This window comes from Urocitellus parryii, chromosome 6 (genome assembly GCF_045843805.1).
Source record: "Urocitellus parryii isolate mUroPar1 chromosome 6, mUroPar1.hap1, whole genome shotgun sequence".
NCBI classification, from domain to species: Eukaryota; Metazoa; Chordata; class Mammalia; order Rodentia; family Sciuridae; genus Urocitellus; species Urocitellus parryii.
Genome location: NC_135536.1, coordinates 82,971,304 through 82,988,866, shown reverse-complemented (window position 1 = coordinate 82,988,866; position 17,563 = coordinate 82,971,304). Strand labels below are relative to the sequence as shown.

The 17,563-nt window shown below is 32.3% G+C and overlaps 1 protein-coding gene across 2 annotated transcripts in view; it reads left to right on the top strand.

Moving 5' to 3' along the window:
* Window positions 1-17,563, top strand: part of Aqr (aquarius intron-binding spliceosomal factor) — a 112,468-nt gene that overhangs the window by 40,173 nt on the left and 54,732 nt on the right. For both annotated transcript variants that reach the window (XM_077799560.1, XM_077799559.1), the window contains exons 10-16: window positions 1,277-1,341; window positions 2,480-2,596; window positions 4,986-5,099; window positions 6,656-6,759; window positions 11,348-11,450; window positions 14,117-14,237; window positions 16,410-16,551. In XM_077799560.1, coding sequence (XP_077655686.1) covers window positions 1,277-1,341; window positions 2,480-2,596; window positions 4,986-5,099; window positions 6,656-6,759; window positions 11,348-11,450; window positions 14,117-14,237; window positions 16,410-16,551 — 766 coding nt within the window. The remainder of the gene's footprint in view (window positions 1-1,276; window positions 1,342-2,479; window positions 2,597-4,985; window positions 5,100-6,655; window positions 6,760-11,347; window positions 11,451-14,116; window positions 14,238-16,409; window positions 16,552-17,563) is intronic.

Below are 17,563 nucleotides of genomic sequence, written 5' to 3'. Positions count from 1 at the left end.
CTAAGTTGCTTAGGGTCTCACTAAATTGCTGAGGCTGCCCTTGAACTCAAAATTCTCCTGCCTCAGCCTTCTGAGCCTCTGGAATTATAGGCCTCTGCCATTAAGCTTGGCTCCTTTTAATTCTTTAAACAGCTGTATGACTTGCACTAAGTTCTGAAAACCTGGCTTCCAGTTCTGCATCTTCATCAAGTCATTTCTTTTGGGGTCCTCAATTTAACAATTAGAAAATGAATATCTAGAATAGATATTTTCTGCCCCACCCCCCATTTTAAAAATTGGTACATTATAGTTGTACATAATTGAATAGATGTTTTTTAAGGTCTTTTCCAGCTATTGAATTTTATTTTTCTGTTACTGCAGGGTCTGGATTATGGGCATATTTTAACTGAAAATTTATAGGGAAAATTCCAGTTAACATTTCTGTGTATAAGTCACAAAAGTATTTACATTTCTTCACATAAAGCCTTCCATTTTCCATTCCACTAGAAGTAAATAAAATGAATGTATTTTTTAAAATGTTTATAGGATATCTTTTACAACTCTGCCACTTGAGTTGTCTCTGGACATCAGAGACCTGAAAGTTATCTGATTTCACAATGCAACCAACTTAACAGGATGGTTTTAGCTAATAAATGATAGATCATTTCCTAGAATTAATAAAAATCTTATGCTCTGAAAGTATTTTATATTTTGTGTCACAAAATATTTTAATTACTTTAAAACAAAAAATAATGATTTTTAAATGGTGCATTATGTCATGAATAGCATAAAATAAAATTGTGATTTTAAAATATTTCATTGCTTTGTGTCATTGGTATTTTAATATCAAAAGTAATACGGTAGGAAAAGATAACATAAATTACTATATACTGCTCATTTTCTATGTATTTTAAAGATGTGTACATATATACATGTGTACATACATATTCTGTGTATATCTACATAAACATGTATTTGTATATATGAAAAGGAAAGTAGAGCAAATTCTGATATAAAACTACTTTTTGGAAGTTTTTCAAAATCTAGTCACAAAGTATGGGTTTTAAAAGTTAGCACTTTAAAAAATATCTTTTTGCACATGTGACACAAGGTCATGTTCGTAGAGCAAAATAGCAGCTAAATATCAGCCTGCCTTTTAAAAAATATACAGGATATTCTTACTCAAAATCATAGTTATTGTGAATAAGAGGTAAATGATTTTGCTTATATTATTAAATTTTAAGAAGTAGCTCACAGATAGTCTAGTAAAATTCTAACATGTTTCTCTTATGTCTAGAACCTGTCACTATGGACAAAGTTCATTATTGTGAAAGATTTATTGAACTTGTGATAGATCTAGAGGTAAGAAATGTAGAATGACTTGTTAGGCATTTATTAAGAGTCTAAGCTTAAGCATATGACTGCATGTGATATATTTCTTTATCACCTCTAACTGTCCTTATTTGAACTTTATGTCAAGGTGTCACATACTGACAAGTTGTTGTACTTTTAGGTTTTGAGATGACTGTCCCATTTGACATGGGCAACTATTTATTGTCAACTTTTTAAATAAAATTTTTTTAAAAAAATTTTTAGACATTGATGGACTTTTATTTTATTCATATGTTTGCATGTGGTGCTGAGAATGGAACCCAGTGCCTCACACATGGTAGGCAAGTGCTCTACCACTGAGCCACAACCCTAGCCCCTAAATTAAAATTTTTAAAGGATAAGATTCCATAACACTATGTGCAGAATGTTGGTAGGAATTTCAGATAAAGATAAAAAGTGATATATTTCAAATTAAATCCATTTTCTTTCCCTTATAAAGTGGGAAGTTGAAGAAAGATCTTTTTGTGCCTTATTTTGAATGATTATTAGAATATTGGACTAGCAGTCATTCTATAAGTCTTCATTTATATTCTAGCTGTGTCAGTAACAAATTTATTTCCTTTTGGTATTTAGGAGCTCAACTTCATCTGTTAAATGTGTTATGATTAGATAATGGTTTTCAAACTGTCATGGTCCCATAGTTTCTCATCATCACCTTTCTGACTATCATGGGGGAATGTGGGGAGAGGAAAGGGAAACAGGGGTCTTCATTTAGGGAGACTTTTCCTTTTTCTTCAAAACAGCTCCATTTTTAAACATACACAATTTATACTGGGTTTTAAACTTAATTGCAAATTCACACTGAAATTGCATGTAGGATTTTGTTGGAAAACTATTTGTTGAGATGACTTGTGAAAATTCTTTTTGTTAGATATTATTTTTAATTTTCTCTTTAAAGTTCTGTTATCATTGTTATTAACTAAAAACACTGCCACTGAGTTTATTGACAGCATGATCCATGCCCCTTGCTATGTGCACAGTATGTCTTTGTGGAGGCTGGAGGGTACTTTGTGATGAGTACTTCTGAGTTAAATATAGTAGACTTTACCTTTATACTATCTGCAGAGAATACATGCAGAATTATTGCTGTGATGTTTATTTTTCCTAGGCCCTGCTCCCTACAAGGCGCTGGTTTAATACCATTTTAGATGACTCTCATCTTTTGGTTCACTGTTACCTTTCCAATCTTGTTCATAGGGAAGAGGATGGTCATCTTTTTTCTCAGGTGAGCACTGATATACCTAAACACACTTAACCATTTTAATTTCTAGGTTCATCTTTGCCAACTGGAAGTACGAGCATATGAGAAAAAGTAAATTCCTGGAAGGATGATAAAATGAGATAGACATTATTGCTCTCTATATATGTATGATTACACTACTGAAGGGACTGTACACCATGTACAGCCAGAGGAATGAGAATTTGTGTGCCATTTGTGTATAATATGATAAAATGCATTCTGCTATTATGTATAACTAATTAGAACAAATAAAAAAAGTAAATTCTTCTAAATATTGAATTATATAAAATTCTAAATAATCATTTTAAAGTCAGGTCTTAATATGTAAAATTAATGCACTCTTACATAGGTGGCCTTTAATAAGTATATATTCTAACTATGTTATTTATGTATGACTTTATTATTGGACTAAATTGTGATTTGGGTGATGTAGTTCCACATGTTCACATATTTTGATTTTATGTGAATAACCACTGTGGAATATAGTCAGTGATGAGCGTTAGTTTCAAGTAAACTGTGCCCAATACCATGGCTCTGTCTTTCCACATGATGGTGGTGACAGGCAATTGATAGCATGGAAATGTATGTACACTTATCCTGCTACCTTGGGTTGGAAGGTAAATGCGCTTTAAGGAAGGCAAAAATATTAATATTTCCTGTTTTTTGTAGCATCATATAGAAGAAAACATAACAAACTTGTAATTCTTTCTTTTCTTTTTTTTTTAGTACTGGGAATTGATCTCAGAGGCACTTAACCACTGAGCCACATCCCCAGCCCTATTTTGTATTTTATTTAGAGACAGGGTCTCACTGAGTTGTTTAGTGCCTCACTGTTGCTGAGGCTGACTTTGAACTTGTGATCCTCCTGCCTCAGCCTCCCAAGCTGCTACAATTACAAGCATGCACCACCATGCCTGGCAGTTATTATCTTTGAATGATATCATAATGGGAGATACAGTTTTTGTGTGCATTACATATTATTTTATCTCATGTCTATAAGCATTTCTTTTTCTCATTCTCTTTTATAAATTTTTGTCCAGTGAGTTGTATGTGTCTTGAAATCTTAATATCTAATCTGCTATGGATTTGAAGTAAAATAATTCAGGTTTGAGGTGAATATAATTAGTAAACTCTTTTCTTGCTGCTGCTACATGGGGAAAGCAGACTCTCTTTTTAAACACTATATTTTTTCTTTCTACTGGCTCTTTTTAGTTAAACATAATATTAGGATTCATTTTGACAAATTATTAAAATATAGAATATAATTTGTTCTAATTCAGTCCCTAGTGTATACTCCCTTTCTCTTCCCTCTCCTTCTTCCCTTCCCTCTACTGATCTTTCTGCTATCTATCTATCTATCTATCTATCTATCTATCTATATATATATATATTAAATTTATGTCTTATAAATATACATGATGGTGAGATTCACTGTGGTATATTCATATATACACATAGGAATATTAGGTCCGATTTATTCTACTGTTCTTTCCTTATCCCATCCCACTTCCCTTCCCTCCAATTCTCTTTGTCTACTCCACTGATATTTTTTCTATTTTTTTGAACCCCTCCCCCACTTTATTTCGGATCAGCTTCTGCACATCAGGGAAACATTCAACCTTTGACATTTTGGGACTGGCTTATTTTACTTAGCATGATAGTCTGCAGATCCATCCATTTACCAGAAAATGCTATAATGTCATTTCTATTTATTGTTGAGTAATACTACACTGTGAATACCGCTTTTTCTTTATCCATTTATTTGTTGAAAGACACTTGGGTTGGTTCCATAACTTAGCTATTGTTAATTGTGCTACTATAAACATTGTGGCTGCATCAATGTAGTATGCTGATTTTAGATCTTTTGGATATATAACAAGGAGTGGATTACATGGGTTGTATGGTGGTTCTATTTCTAGTTTTTTTGCGGAATCTCCATACAAAAGCAGGGACTCTTTAGCAGCTGGCACCAAGCTAAAGGCTTAAGGGCTGTGAAGACTGATAAGAGGAATGAACAACTTAACTTTTCCCACCTTACAGTTTTTCCCTAACAGAAGCAGCACAAAGAAGAATATCTCTACTTACAAATCCAAAACCTTCATTCACAAAAGTTTGGGGATTACAGTTTAAATTCTCTGTAGAAGTAGACCATGTATAAGTAATAGACTTAGCAATTTATTCATAAGACATATTTTGTTTTCATGTAAACTAAATGTGTTTGGGTACGTTCTGAAATATTTGTTATGATCTTTACATTCCAAAAATTTTCAGCAGCTCTGAGAAAGTGCATTATTGGCTTTTTTATTTTATTAAATAGTGCTATATTTTTTTGGTCTTATTTCCATAGTTAATTAATTTAAATCTATCCTTTCAGCTTTTGGACATGCTTAAGTTCTACACTGGTTTTGAAATTAATGACCAGACTGGAAATGCTCTGACAGAGAATGAGATGACCACAATTCATTATGATAGAATTACTTCTCTACAGGTAATTGAAATGGACTATAGCCTTTTCTTTAATCTAATTTTTGTATAGATGCAAATAGGAAAAAAAGTACTAATATAATAGTGTTTTATCGTCAACTTTTAAAGCTTTCTAATTCTGATGAATTAATGAAAAAAAACGACTTTCATAGTGCATCTGAGTCCTATGAGTCAATATGATGTTATTCTACTCCGAAATATTAGTTACTAGGCCAGTTTGGTACAAATATTGGTCTTGCTGACACTTATTTCATGAACAAGTGCTGCATCATATGGTAAAGTACATGAGAGCGTTCTACAGATTTTTAAGATCAACACATGTAATAGGACTGAAATTTACCAATGTAGTTCATATATGCCAAAAGAAGTACTTTTGTTTTCTGTTACTGACCTCACTTTGCTATTGAGCTCCATTTTTTTTTTTTTTTTTTTTTTTTGATGACAGAAGGATGCTTTTGTCAGTTTAAGTTTTTTGGCGGGTAAAATCTTAAACAGAAGTTTAAACTCTTTTTGATAATCAATTCTACTCTCTGCTTAATTTTCTGATCTCCCTCCTCTTTCCACAAGTGACATCAGGGTGTACATGGAGGCTCTAAAGTTCATTGTTTTGGAAGAGAAATGAACTCAGATGTCTTTTCCTTCTTTTCTCAGAACATTAGTGTTTTTGTTCTTTTGCCCTTCAAGTAACCACAGTTGGTGTGGACGTGGTTTTATCCTGTCGGTACAGGCAAGGCGTGATGACTGGTCTCAAGGAACTTCATACTGCTTTTGGAGTCTCCTGTTTTGTTCTTTATGTTGTTAGTGTTCTTCTGAGAACTGATTCTCACTCATTTCCTGGTTTAGGCCACCCATTCTCAACTTAGTTACAGTCATTTTGTAGTTGTCTTCAATTATCCCATGCAAACTCACTCATAACATTGGTGACCTGTGTGTGTCATCCACCATGGAGCACATAAAAACTTCTGAGTCTCTTCTGTAACACAGGGGCATCAAGGAAGACTAAGAATGTTGTCTTAGATACTTACCATCTTAGTGCTGCTATTTCTATTTTCTTATAGCTTATTCCATATTGGTTGGGAACGTTAGCCTACAGGTCTTTTCTTCTTCGAGTTCCAAACAAAAAGAGGGTGTAAGCATATTGTGTTTTGCCTCTCTCCTCAGGTTATTTTTTCAATGGAAACTTTCCCTTGGGATTTTATTTTAGTCTTGTAAGGTCAGTTCTTGATAATAAAAAAATGTTTTTTTTTTTTTAATCCCCTTCTGTTAATAGCCCTCATGGCTATTTTTATATAGTCAAAATCAATTTTAGAAATAAAAATTTGAACACTGGCTCTTCATTTTTGCTTTCCTGCTTGAATAATTCTTGGTGGTTGTTTTGCTTTTATTTTTTTTCTGTTGCATTACATATTTCTGGATGAATAAGGTGCAGGTCACATCCTAGATGCCTATAAGAAAGGGTAGTACATTATACTTTTAGAAAACATTTCTGCCATACAGTCTGTAAATTTTAGACGGAGATGTAGATATTAATTATTTATATTTTTTGTCATTCTGTTTCAGAGAGCTGCTTTTGCACATTTCCCTGAACTCTATGATTTTGCCCTCTCCAATGTGGCAGAAGTAGATACTCGGGAATCCTTGGTCAAGTTTTTTGGACCTCTTAGGTAAGGCAACACAAAAGAAAAACTGTTTATAAACTCTCTTAGTATCATGCTGCTTGAATTTTATTTTGTTGCTTTTATTAATTTTTTCATTATTTTAGATAATGCTGCTTATTCCTTCACTCTTTATTGACATCTAAGCTTATGTTATTCTCTAACAGTTTGATATCTTTGAGTCACTTAAAAGCAGTTATCCATTGCCCCCCCCCCTCCTCCTCCTCCTCCTCCTCCTCCTCCTCCTCCTCCTCCTCCTCCTCCTCCTCCTCCTCCTCCTCCTCCTCCTCCTCCTCCTCCTCCTCCTCCTCCTCCTCCTCCTCCTTCTTCTTCTTCTTCTTCTTCTTCTTTCTCTCTCTCTCTCTCTCTCTCTCTCTCTCTCTCTCTCTCTCTCTTGCCTTTTTTGGGGTAAAAGATATTTTTCATAACTTATGTCATTTTATAGATCTTAAATTTTTCCTATAGTAGGACATTAAATTGGTCAATCCCATTAGTCATGTAAGAGACATCCATGATGGTTCATCATTTGTGATATTAGTTCTATGACTTAGGAACATTTTTGCATGGTTAAAATTTATAAAATTAGTAATATTGTCTGGCATTTAGTTATCTGCTAATATAGGTTTTTGAAAATAGCGATAGTAATCACATGTTTATTTAGTATTAAGTGGTACTATGCTAAGTGTGTAAATAATCCTCAAAACTTCATATTAGTAATAAATACCATTTTTTAAAAAAAGTAACTAAGGCATAGAATAAGTAATTTGCTTGGTTACACAGCAAATAAGTGACAGAGATAAGATTTGATCCAGTTTAATTCCTGAACCCTAAGTTTTAACACTGTTCATTATTTCCCTTTTGTTCTTAACTCTTGGGAGAAATTATGTAGTTATTTTGTATTTGAAATGAAACAAACTAAGGTTGATTTGTTTATTCATTTTCAAGTGAGGATCTGATTATAATTCTTATAATAGGTCTATTTTATTCTTTGAAGTAATTGCATTGAGTTCCATTAAATGGTATTATCACACTGTTTTTTAATTACTCTCTTATTGATGGATCTTTAACTTTAAAATTTTGGGCTATTACCAACAATTCTGTATGAGCATCTGTGTTAGTCAGATTTCCATTGCTGTAATAAATATGTGAGTTAAATGAATTTTAAAAGAAGAAAGGTTTATTTTGATTTACAGTTTAGAGGTGCCAATCCATGGTCAATTGGCCCTAGAGTAGGAATGCATGGCAGAAGCAGATCACTCATAGCAGGTGAGCAGAGAAGGAGAGGGAGGAAGGACCAGGGTCCCAAAATCTTCTTTAAGAATATGCTCCCAATGACCTAACTTCCTTCCAGTAGTCCTCCCAGTAACGCCACAGGCTGGAGACTAATCCTTCAACACATGGGCTTGAGAGAGATTCAGTATTTAGACTAGCAGCATTCCTTGTTCCTTCTATGTAAAGAAAAAAATTTAGTGCTGATTCCTAGAAGCAAATGGCTGACTCAAAGGTTATATGTTTAAAATTTGTTCCTTCAGAAAAGACTAACAATTTACACTTACACCAACAGTGCATGAGGCTTTCTTTCTCTCCCTACCAGCACTAAGTAAATGAGTCCTTACTTTTTCCCCATCCAAGAGCAGAAAAATCCTTATTGTTTTACTTTGCGTTTTTTTCATTATGTTGGGAAAATTGAGTATCTTTAATTTTGTTAGCCATTTGCATTTCTTCTGTAACTTTCCTGTTATTCTTTACTATTTTTTATTTGATTGCTTATTTTCTTATTCATTTTATTTTTGATAAACCTTTATATAGTCTAGATATTAATCCATTATCTAGTTTGTATTACATGATTATTTTTCTCAGTTTAACTTTGTAATTTCTTGTATTATTACAGGTATTTTAATTTTTTTTTTTAGTTTCTGAGCTTTATTAGTTCTACCTCATGCTAAAATTCCTGCAGAGTTGTGATTTAATACAATGATCTCAAATGAAAGTGGCATTTTAAAATAAATTAAAATGCAAGCATATCTGTATCAATCTATTTTTAAATGTGTCATTAAATTGGTTTAAAAGTCCAGTGTCAATTATATATCTGTGTTTAAATAATTTCATAATTTTTAAAATTTTTGCACCCACTCTGTTTTTTTTGTTTGTTTTGCAGATGTTTTAATTTTTTAGGTAATCACATCTGTCAATCTTCTTTTTAGTGATTATACTTTATGTAGAAGACCTTCTGGGCCCTAAAGTTACAAAATATTGTCTTATGTTTTTAGACCATTTTTACATATTACATTTATTTTATCTGCATAATACATTTGAGGAAAAATTTTTTCCAATAGCTCATTAAAAATATGAAATATAATCCATTATATGTTAACATGTTTATTATTAATGAAAAATGTATACTCTAAATGAAAAAAGCACAATGAGTGCCATTGATTTACATGTTTGTGAATCTTTTTAATGTGTGGTTTATTGAATCTAATTGGGTTTGTACATGAGCTTTAATGTCTTACTCATAAAGACTCAGATTAGGTGTAAATCCTTCCCAAATTTATCTATAGATATAATTTAATTTCAGACAAAATTCTAGGATAGTATTTTGAAAAAATTGACAAAACTTATACTAAAAGTAATATGGAAAGGCAAGGGAACTAGAAGAGACACAATCATTTTGAAAATGAACAGTATTGGATGAATTCTACTAGCTACGTCTACTATTTAGTATAAAGCTACAGTAAAGAAGATATTATAGTATCAAAAAGGGTTGATTTATGGATCAGTAGAGTAGAATAGTAAGAGAATTCAGAAATAAGACTCACTCTCTCTCTCTCTCTCTATATATATATATATAGTTGATTTTATAATGTACTTAATTAGAATTAAATTAATTTACTAATATGAAGAAAGGATAATTTTTCAACAGTGATGCTAGAACAGTTAGACATCTTTATGCAAACTATGAATGAACCTTGAACCATAACTTTGCATCACATACACAAAAAACTCAAATTGAATTACAGACTTAGATATCAAAAATAAAACAGAAAAAAAAAAAAAACTTTGTCATTATGGTTTGTGCCGAGATTTCTACAGACACCAAAGCACAATGGAAAAATTAAGAATTGGACTTTATTGATATTTAGAAAAAGTCAGCTCTTTGAAAGACATTGTTTTCAAAGAGAATCAAAAGGCAAGCCACATACTAGCAGAAAATATTGACTAAAAAACACATACGTGATGAAGGATTGGTATTCAAAAGTCTTAGAATTCCATAAGAAGAAAATAACTAATTAAATGGTAAGAGATTTAAATAGATAAAGTATCAAAGCAGATAGATGTTAGTGCATGAAAAGATGCTAGGGAAATGCAAATTTGAATCATAATATACTTACTACATATGTATTAGAATTATTTAAAAGAAAAAAAAAAAACAATGGACAATTTGCCAATGATGTGGAGCAACTGGACTTTTCAGACATTGCTGGTGGGAACTAAAAATGAGAGCCACTTTGGAAAAAGTCAACACTTTCTTTTAAAGTTAAACGTGTGTTTACTATATGATCCAGCAATCCTTGCTTAAAGATATATCCAGGAAAAGTTAAAATTTTATCTTTATGCAAAAATGTATATAGTAGCTTTATTTGTAATTGTCAAAAACTAGAATACATATAGATCCTTCAAGTGGTAAATGAATAAACACACCGTGATACATCATGTAATATAGAACAGTACTGAGCAATATGAAGCAATGGACTACAAATACACACCACATTGTAGGTGAATTTCATCCACCAGTATCAGAAGACATTCAGTGTCCAAGGCTACCAAATGTGTGGTTTGACCTTCTGGAAACGGCAAAAATCATAGAGATTGAAAATACATTAGAAATTTCTAGAGAGTGTAGTGAAGGTTTGATACAAAGTAGCATGAGAGAAATTTGGGGGTTGATGAAACTATTTAAGTAGTGGAAAGCTGTCAAGTTCACAGAAAAATTTGGAATGGGTATTCAAGAATCCAAATTTAATAACAGTTTTAATTTTTCACTGTTGCATCAGGGACATTCTTCAATAAAACTGACTTTGTAAAGAAATACTTTGTGCAATTGAGGAATTCTGTGAATACTTTTAGCACAGGTTGGTGCCACTGACTGAATCTTTGCCAGCAATTTTACCCGTCAATGCCCTTTTTTTTCGGGGGGCGGGGTGCTGGGGATTGAACCCAGGGCCTTGTGGATGTGAGGCAAACACTCTATCAATTATATACCATATCCCCAGCTAATCTGTATCTATCTACTCTATATCCTCAGCTACCCACTAATGCCTTTGTACTGTTGGTGTATATATAAATATAGTGGGGGAGGGATGTCTTGGTATTAAAAACATGCTGTCCTTGCAGTTCCCTTGAAAGGATTTTAGGTACCATGAGGTTTGTAGAAAATACTTAAAAAACACTGAATTATAAGTTTACTTTTCATTACTGTCTTTTGATATTGGCTGCCCATATCATAGGACTATATTTATTTTTTCAGCTGTCTGTGAAAATGCATGTTTCAAAAGCAAATTGAATTGTTATGAATAAAATGTTCTTCATTCTGCAGTTCAAACACACTCCACCAGGTGGCATCATACCTCTGCCTGTTGCCAACCCTTCCTAAAAATGAAGACACAACTTTTGATAAAGAATTTCTTCTAGAATTGCTGGTAAATATTAATATTCTCTGAATTTTTCATGTAGTTTTCTCTCCCTTTTTGAATTATTCAAAAAGATGTTGTTATACATTTCTACTGTACTAAAAGATTGTACTAAAAGATTATACATAAATCATACATACAAATGAACTCAAAATGAATCACAGATTTAAATTTCAAAACTAAAACAGAAAAAAAAATCTTTTTTACTTGTGGTTCAGACCAATATTTCTACAGACACCAAAGCATAGTGAAAAAATTTATGAATTGGCCTTTATCAAAATTTGAAAAAAAGTCTGCTCTTTGAAAGACATTGTTAAGAGAATGAAAAGGCAGGCCACATACTGGGGGAAAATATTGGAATACAGACTGGTATATAGAAGGCTCAGAATTGTATAATAAGAAAATAACTAAATAAATGGCAAGAGATTTAAATAGACACAGTATCAAAGCAGATAGTATTAGTAAGTCCATGGACAGATGCTTAGTATCTTGTCATTAGGGAAATGCAAATTTGAGTCATAACAACACACAGCATAATGACTGTTTTGGAATTATCACTTGCTTTTTGTCAGATTTGATTTTTCATTTCTTGGATTTCTTCTCTCAGGTCTTTCATCTCTTGAAGCTGCTTTTTGACAAGAACTCATTACATCAGCAAGCATTTATGAGCAGCTTCTTTGTCAGGCACTGAATTCACACATTGGAGATACATAATTGAAACCATTCCTTTCTTTAAGGAGGTCACAATTAAACATACACAATATATGTATATGAATAAGCATTCATATGTTTATTTTAAGTGATCATTTAAATATAGTTACTTGAATATTTGGTTTTACCATTATCTCTAGGAAATCTTGGGAATGTTAGAAATATAAGAACTTATCACTAAGTAATTGAAGAATTCTTAGGGATTTCTCATTCATTTTTGGAAATGAGAAGCTTTAACTTTCAAACTATTTTTGTGTGTGTATGTGTCTGTGAAGATTTTTGTTTTGTAGAAATCATAGTTTTCTGTTATATAATTCATGGAGTACATTCTCTAATAAGATAGAATTATTATAAATTGAATAGCTTTTTGTGTATTTTAGACATTTTTGTGCCGAAGCTAACATACTGTGTTGATGTGCATATACTTTTTTTACACATATGGAACCATATTAAGCATACTGTTTTATGATTTATTTTCTCAGCTAATATTTTTACTACAAAATGTAAAACATAATCCCTCACTGTAGGAAACAAGATGGTGTACTAGTTTCACAGCGACCACAAACTCTTTGTAGCAGGTGTTTAAAGCCCTAGTGACAGGTGTAGGGACAAGTATTTGGGAAGTATTTTAAATTAATTTAAGTATAGAAAAACACTTTCTTACTGATAGGTTTACTTGCATGAAGAATATGACTTAGGCCACTATCTTTGTCTTTCTTCCTTCAAGATCACTTTTCATTGTCTTTGACCACATATGTGCTTTCTGAAAATTCTTCATGCTATTTTCTGACAATATAAAATCTCTCATGAGTCAGGTTTTGGTATTAATAATGATAATAAAAATGTGGATTTTCTACTAGAAATCTTTCTAATAGTATGTTTGAGTATAAAGTTGACTCTATGCTTTTTGGGGTCTTGTAACTAAAATCTTACCCTTAACATTTAAATAGGTATTCCAAAAGAAAATAATTTTTAAATTTATAGTGATACAACATAGCTTTTGTTTCCTCCCTTTCCTAAAGGAGGTCTTCAAGCTTTGGTTTCTTCTAATATCCAAATAATCATTGAAAATTTAAAATATACATATTGCTTAGCTATCACAATGTCTTTTTTCCTAAAATAATTTTACTTTGTACTAAATAGAATATGACATTTTCAGATGTTATTATTTTAGCAGTGTTGATTGGGTAACAAATTTATGTTTGTATGTGAGATGGATTGTTTTAATATTGCTCTAATAATAAGGGTACCTCATGGTCATCATTGAAGGGGAAATAGAGATAGTCCATTTCTCTTTTTACAAGGGAGAAGACAAAACAGATCGTATTGTTAATATAAGAATGACAAATAGAACTTAGGGCTTCTATTTTTCTCTTTTTTTTTTTTTTAGAAAGAGGGAGAGAGAATTTTTTTAATATTTATTTTTTAGTATTTGGCGGACACAACATCTTTTGTCTGTTTGTGGTGCTGAGGATCGAACCTGGGCCGCACGCATGCCAGGCGAGCGCGCGACCACTTGAGCCACATCCCCAGCCCTCTATTTTTCTCTTAATGATAAATATTCAAGTGTTTAAACTCTGGGTGTGTACCAAGGACTTCCACTATTTTACAATATTCTATCTGTACATGAGAAATCAGAGAGATAAGTAGCACTTTTTCTGTTTTACTAAAAAGTAAACTAAGTTCAGGAAGGTAACTTGCCCAGTTTTTCCTTGTTCATACATAGAGAAGCTGGGATTGAACTCCAGTCCATCTGATTCCAAAGCCCATTACTATTGTTCCTCTTTCATCTTTGTTTTAATGGAGAAAATGGAAGAAAGAAAAAACATCTTGTTAAAGTGCTTCAGTAACCTAAAAGGCATAAAATTTCTCATTTTATACTTTATAGTGAATTTGGTCGTAAATTATTTTGAGTGAACAAAGATGATTCTCACTTTCTGCATGAACTGTTTCCTTTCTCTTAGGTATCTCGACATGAACGTCGGATTTCTCAGATTCAGCAGTTGAATCAGATGCCTTTGTATCCAACTGAAAAAATTATATGGGATGAAAATATTGTCCCAACTGAGTACTATTCTGGGGAAGGTATGGTAAAGAGATATAGGATTCAGGTGTAACCTGAAACTTAATTCAGAATTCATCATATATAATTAAAAATGTATTCCAGTTTATCTCATAAATTAGGATAATTTTCTGGTACCTGAAGCTCAACTTAAAAAAAAATATTTAATATTTCTAATGCTTAGTACTAGTATTTTTATTAAATTTAACCATACCTTATTGTATATATAACATTATATATAAAGTATGACCGTAAAACTGTAAGACATAATGCTGAAAATATGACTTTCTATCAGTAGTTGATAATAAACCCTGAATTTTGATCCAAAGTGATATTACCTAGTTTATTCACCTACCTTTCACTACATTTGGTTCTGTGGGCCTTTTGCTCTTCCCCTAAGAATGAGACTTTGCCACAACTAAGAATATACAGAGGTATCTTCTGTCATATTTTGAAGACATATTTCAAAGGAAATTTCAGGAAGTCTTGAACAATGGCATTGTTATTAGAAAAATTGTGACTTTTAGAAAATCACAGATGTTTTCTTTTTTTTTTAATACTTTTTAGTTGTAGATGGCACAATACCTTTGTTTTATTTATTATATTTATGTGGTGCTTAGAATTGAACCCAGTGCTTCACACATGCTAGGCAAGTACTCTACCACTGAGCTACAACCCCAACCCCTCACAGATATTTTCTTTTGATATATTTATTTAAAAGACAAATTACTTCCGAGTTGTATTCTAAATGCATAATTGCAGCAAAACCAGTGTACTAAAATTGTGCTAGAGTTCAGAATAGTCAGTCTTCCTATCTTTTTATAGCTAGGAAGGTTGATATGTTGTTTTCTTATGTCTAAGGATGCATTCTTGGGTGATAAAACTACAGAAATTCAAGCAAGTGATGGTTATAGAAGTTGGGAAATGGTTCCTTTCAGGTGAAAGGTAGAAAATGTAAGGTATATGAGAGAGTCCTGGAAAGCTAACAAGGTGATTCCAAAGCTTCATTTTTTAAATGTCCTTTACTTTTTGGCATATCTCCCTATATCTTTTTTTTCCCCCTTTCTGTTGAAGAATCTGGGTTGTTTGATCTGCAGTTCCCCATAGCCCAAACTTTTCAAAAGAATACCATTTTTTGTTTTTTGTTTTTAAATAAAATGTGCTATGAAAAGAGATGGTTTCCCTCATCTTCTGGCCTGAAATAAATTGAATTCAATTGCTAGTCAAAGTTAACTAATATAAATGACGTGAAAATTTTTATGCAGCATTGTTTCTTGTCTTTAAGTTCTTTTGTTATATCTTTGATATTCTGCATGACAGTCATAAAACTGATTTGCTAATAAAATGTGCTTTGGATTCTTTTTTTTTTTTAAACCTTTTTGATAATGTCTGAAGTGCTTGGTTACTTATTATCCAAGAGAAATAGTGTTAAGTGAGAATAATGTAAAGAATATTTATCATTAACACAGAGAAGAGCAAGTCTGGAATAACAAGGCAAATTTAGAGCATAATAGTGATCTTTAGAGACCTATTTATGCAATGAAATGTATTAATCCAGTTTTCATGATAAATTTTGTCATGTGCTAAGGTCATACTCACTTCAAGATTTGGCAAATGTGAATTAGATGATAAAATAAGGCTGTAATAAAGTATTTGAGACTACTAGTGTTTAAGTATCTTTAAATATTTTTTAAGCATTGTCTGATATTTAGATTAATGTATTATATGTACTAACAAAATTCATCCTTCATTCCTAGGTTGGTTGGTTGTTGTTGTTGTTGTTGTTGTTGTTGTTGTTGTTGTTGTTTTGGTACCAGGGATTGAACCTGGGGGCACTTAATCAGTGGGCCACATCCCCAGTGCTCACCCCCAGTTCCTAATTGTCAGCTTTTATTAACCTGGTTTCAATTTCTTTCTTTCTTTTTTTTTTAATATTTATTTTTTAGTTTATTTTACATTAATGTGGTGCTGAGGATTGAACCCAGTGCCTCTAGTATGCTAGGCGAGCACCCTACCACTGAGCCATAACCCCAGCCCCCTGGTTTCAATTTCTATGTGAAAATAAAGATAAGATGTTATCAATTAAACAGCATTTCAGTTATCATTAGATTCTTATCAAATTTATGGTATTTTTTTAATACATAGAGTAGATGACTGATTAAAAGAATTATTCAGATATGGATATTCCTTTTCAGGTTGTCTTGCTCTTCCCAAGTTGAATTTACAGTTTTTGACTCTTCATGACTATCTCCTAAGGAATTTTAATCTGTTCCGCTTAGAATCAACATATGAAATTAGACAGGACATTGAGGACAGTGTCAGCAGAATGAAGCCATGGTGAGTAAATTGGTTCTACATAATAATAACAAAATGCATACAGTGACTGATACTTCTGTCAGAAACTTCATAAATGTGTTTAAAAAATAGTTATATGACATGAAGCCTTCCAAAATATAAGATGTTTACTCTTTAGGAAATTCTATGCGAGTTAAAATCTATCAAAAGTACTAATATATGAAATAGGTATTTAAGTACTTGGAGGCAGAACTGGGAGACTGGAGATAAAGTAGGAGAAATTGTCTTATTTTGAGAAAAAAGGGAAAGATGTAGAGGAGAGTAGGTTAGATCTTGGTAAAGGGGTAAAGAGATGGGTATGAATTGTCTGGCAGTCCTATCCCAGGTTTAAGTCCTGGATGAAACTTATGATAAAGGGTTACTCCTCTACCTCAGTTGCTCCTATGACTGTTGTTAGTGCCATCATCTCTATGGGAACTGGCCAGGGACAGGGGATGTTGCTGAATGTTACACTAGTAAGTCTTCTCTGGCTCTTTATCAGTAGATGGACTTGAAGGGGCTAAATCATCAGGATTTACTTCTAGAACAAGTTGAGTAGGTCTAGTTATTTGAGAAACTCTTCTGTTTAAACTTGGCTCTCCACCTGCTGGCTTATGTCTGGAATTCTTTTACTAAAGTCCTTCACTGTAGTTATGCAGAAAACTTTGCATTATGAGATTTGTGAAGGTTCATTTTGGTTTCTTAGACGTTGATTGACTTGGTATAAAAGCTCTCCATTGACTGTGGCATTCTAAGTATGGAATAGATGTGACATAAGCTATGTGACAAAAGCATTTGCAAATTAGTAAATTTCTATGAAATGAATTTTCATTACCTTATGGTCATACTCCATACATACACACAATCGTTCTGCATTTTATATAAAAAGCTTAACATTTCTTGAAAGTGAACTAATTCAGGTATCTTCTAAGCTTCTCTCTTTACTAATTGCAGAGAACTACCATGGGCACTGTGATTATGAACTATTTTTTTCACTTCCATATTTTATTTTATA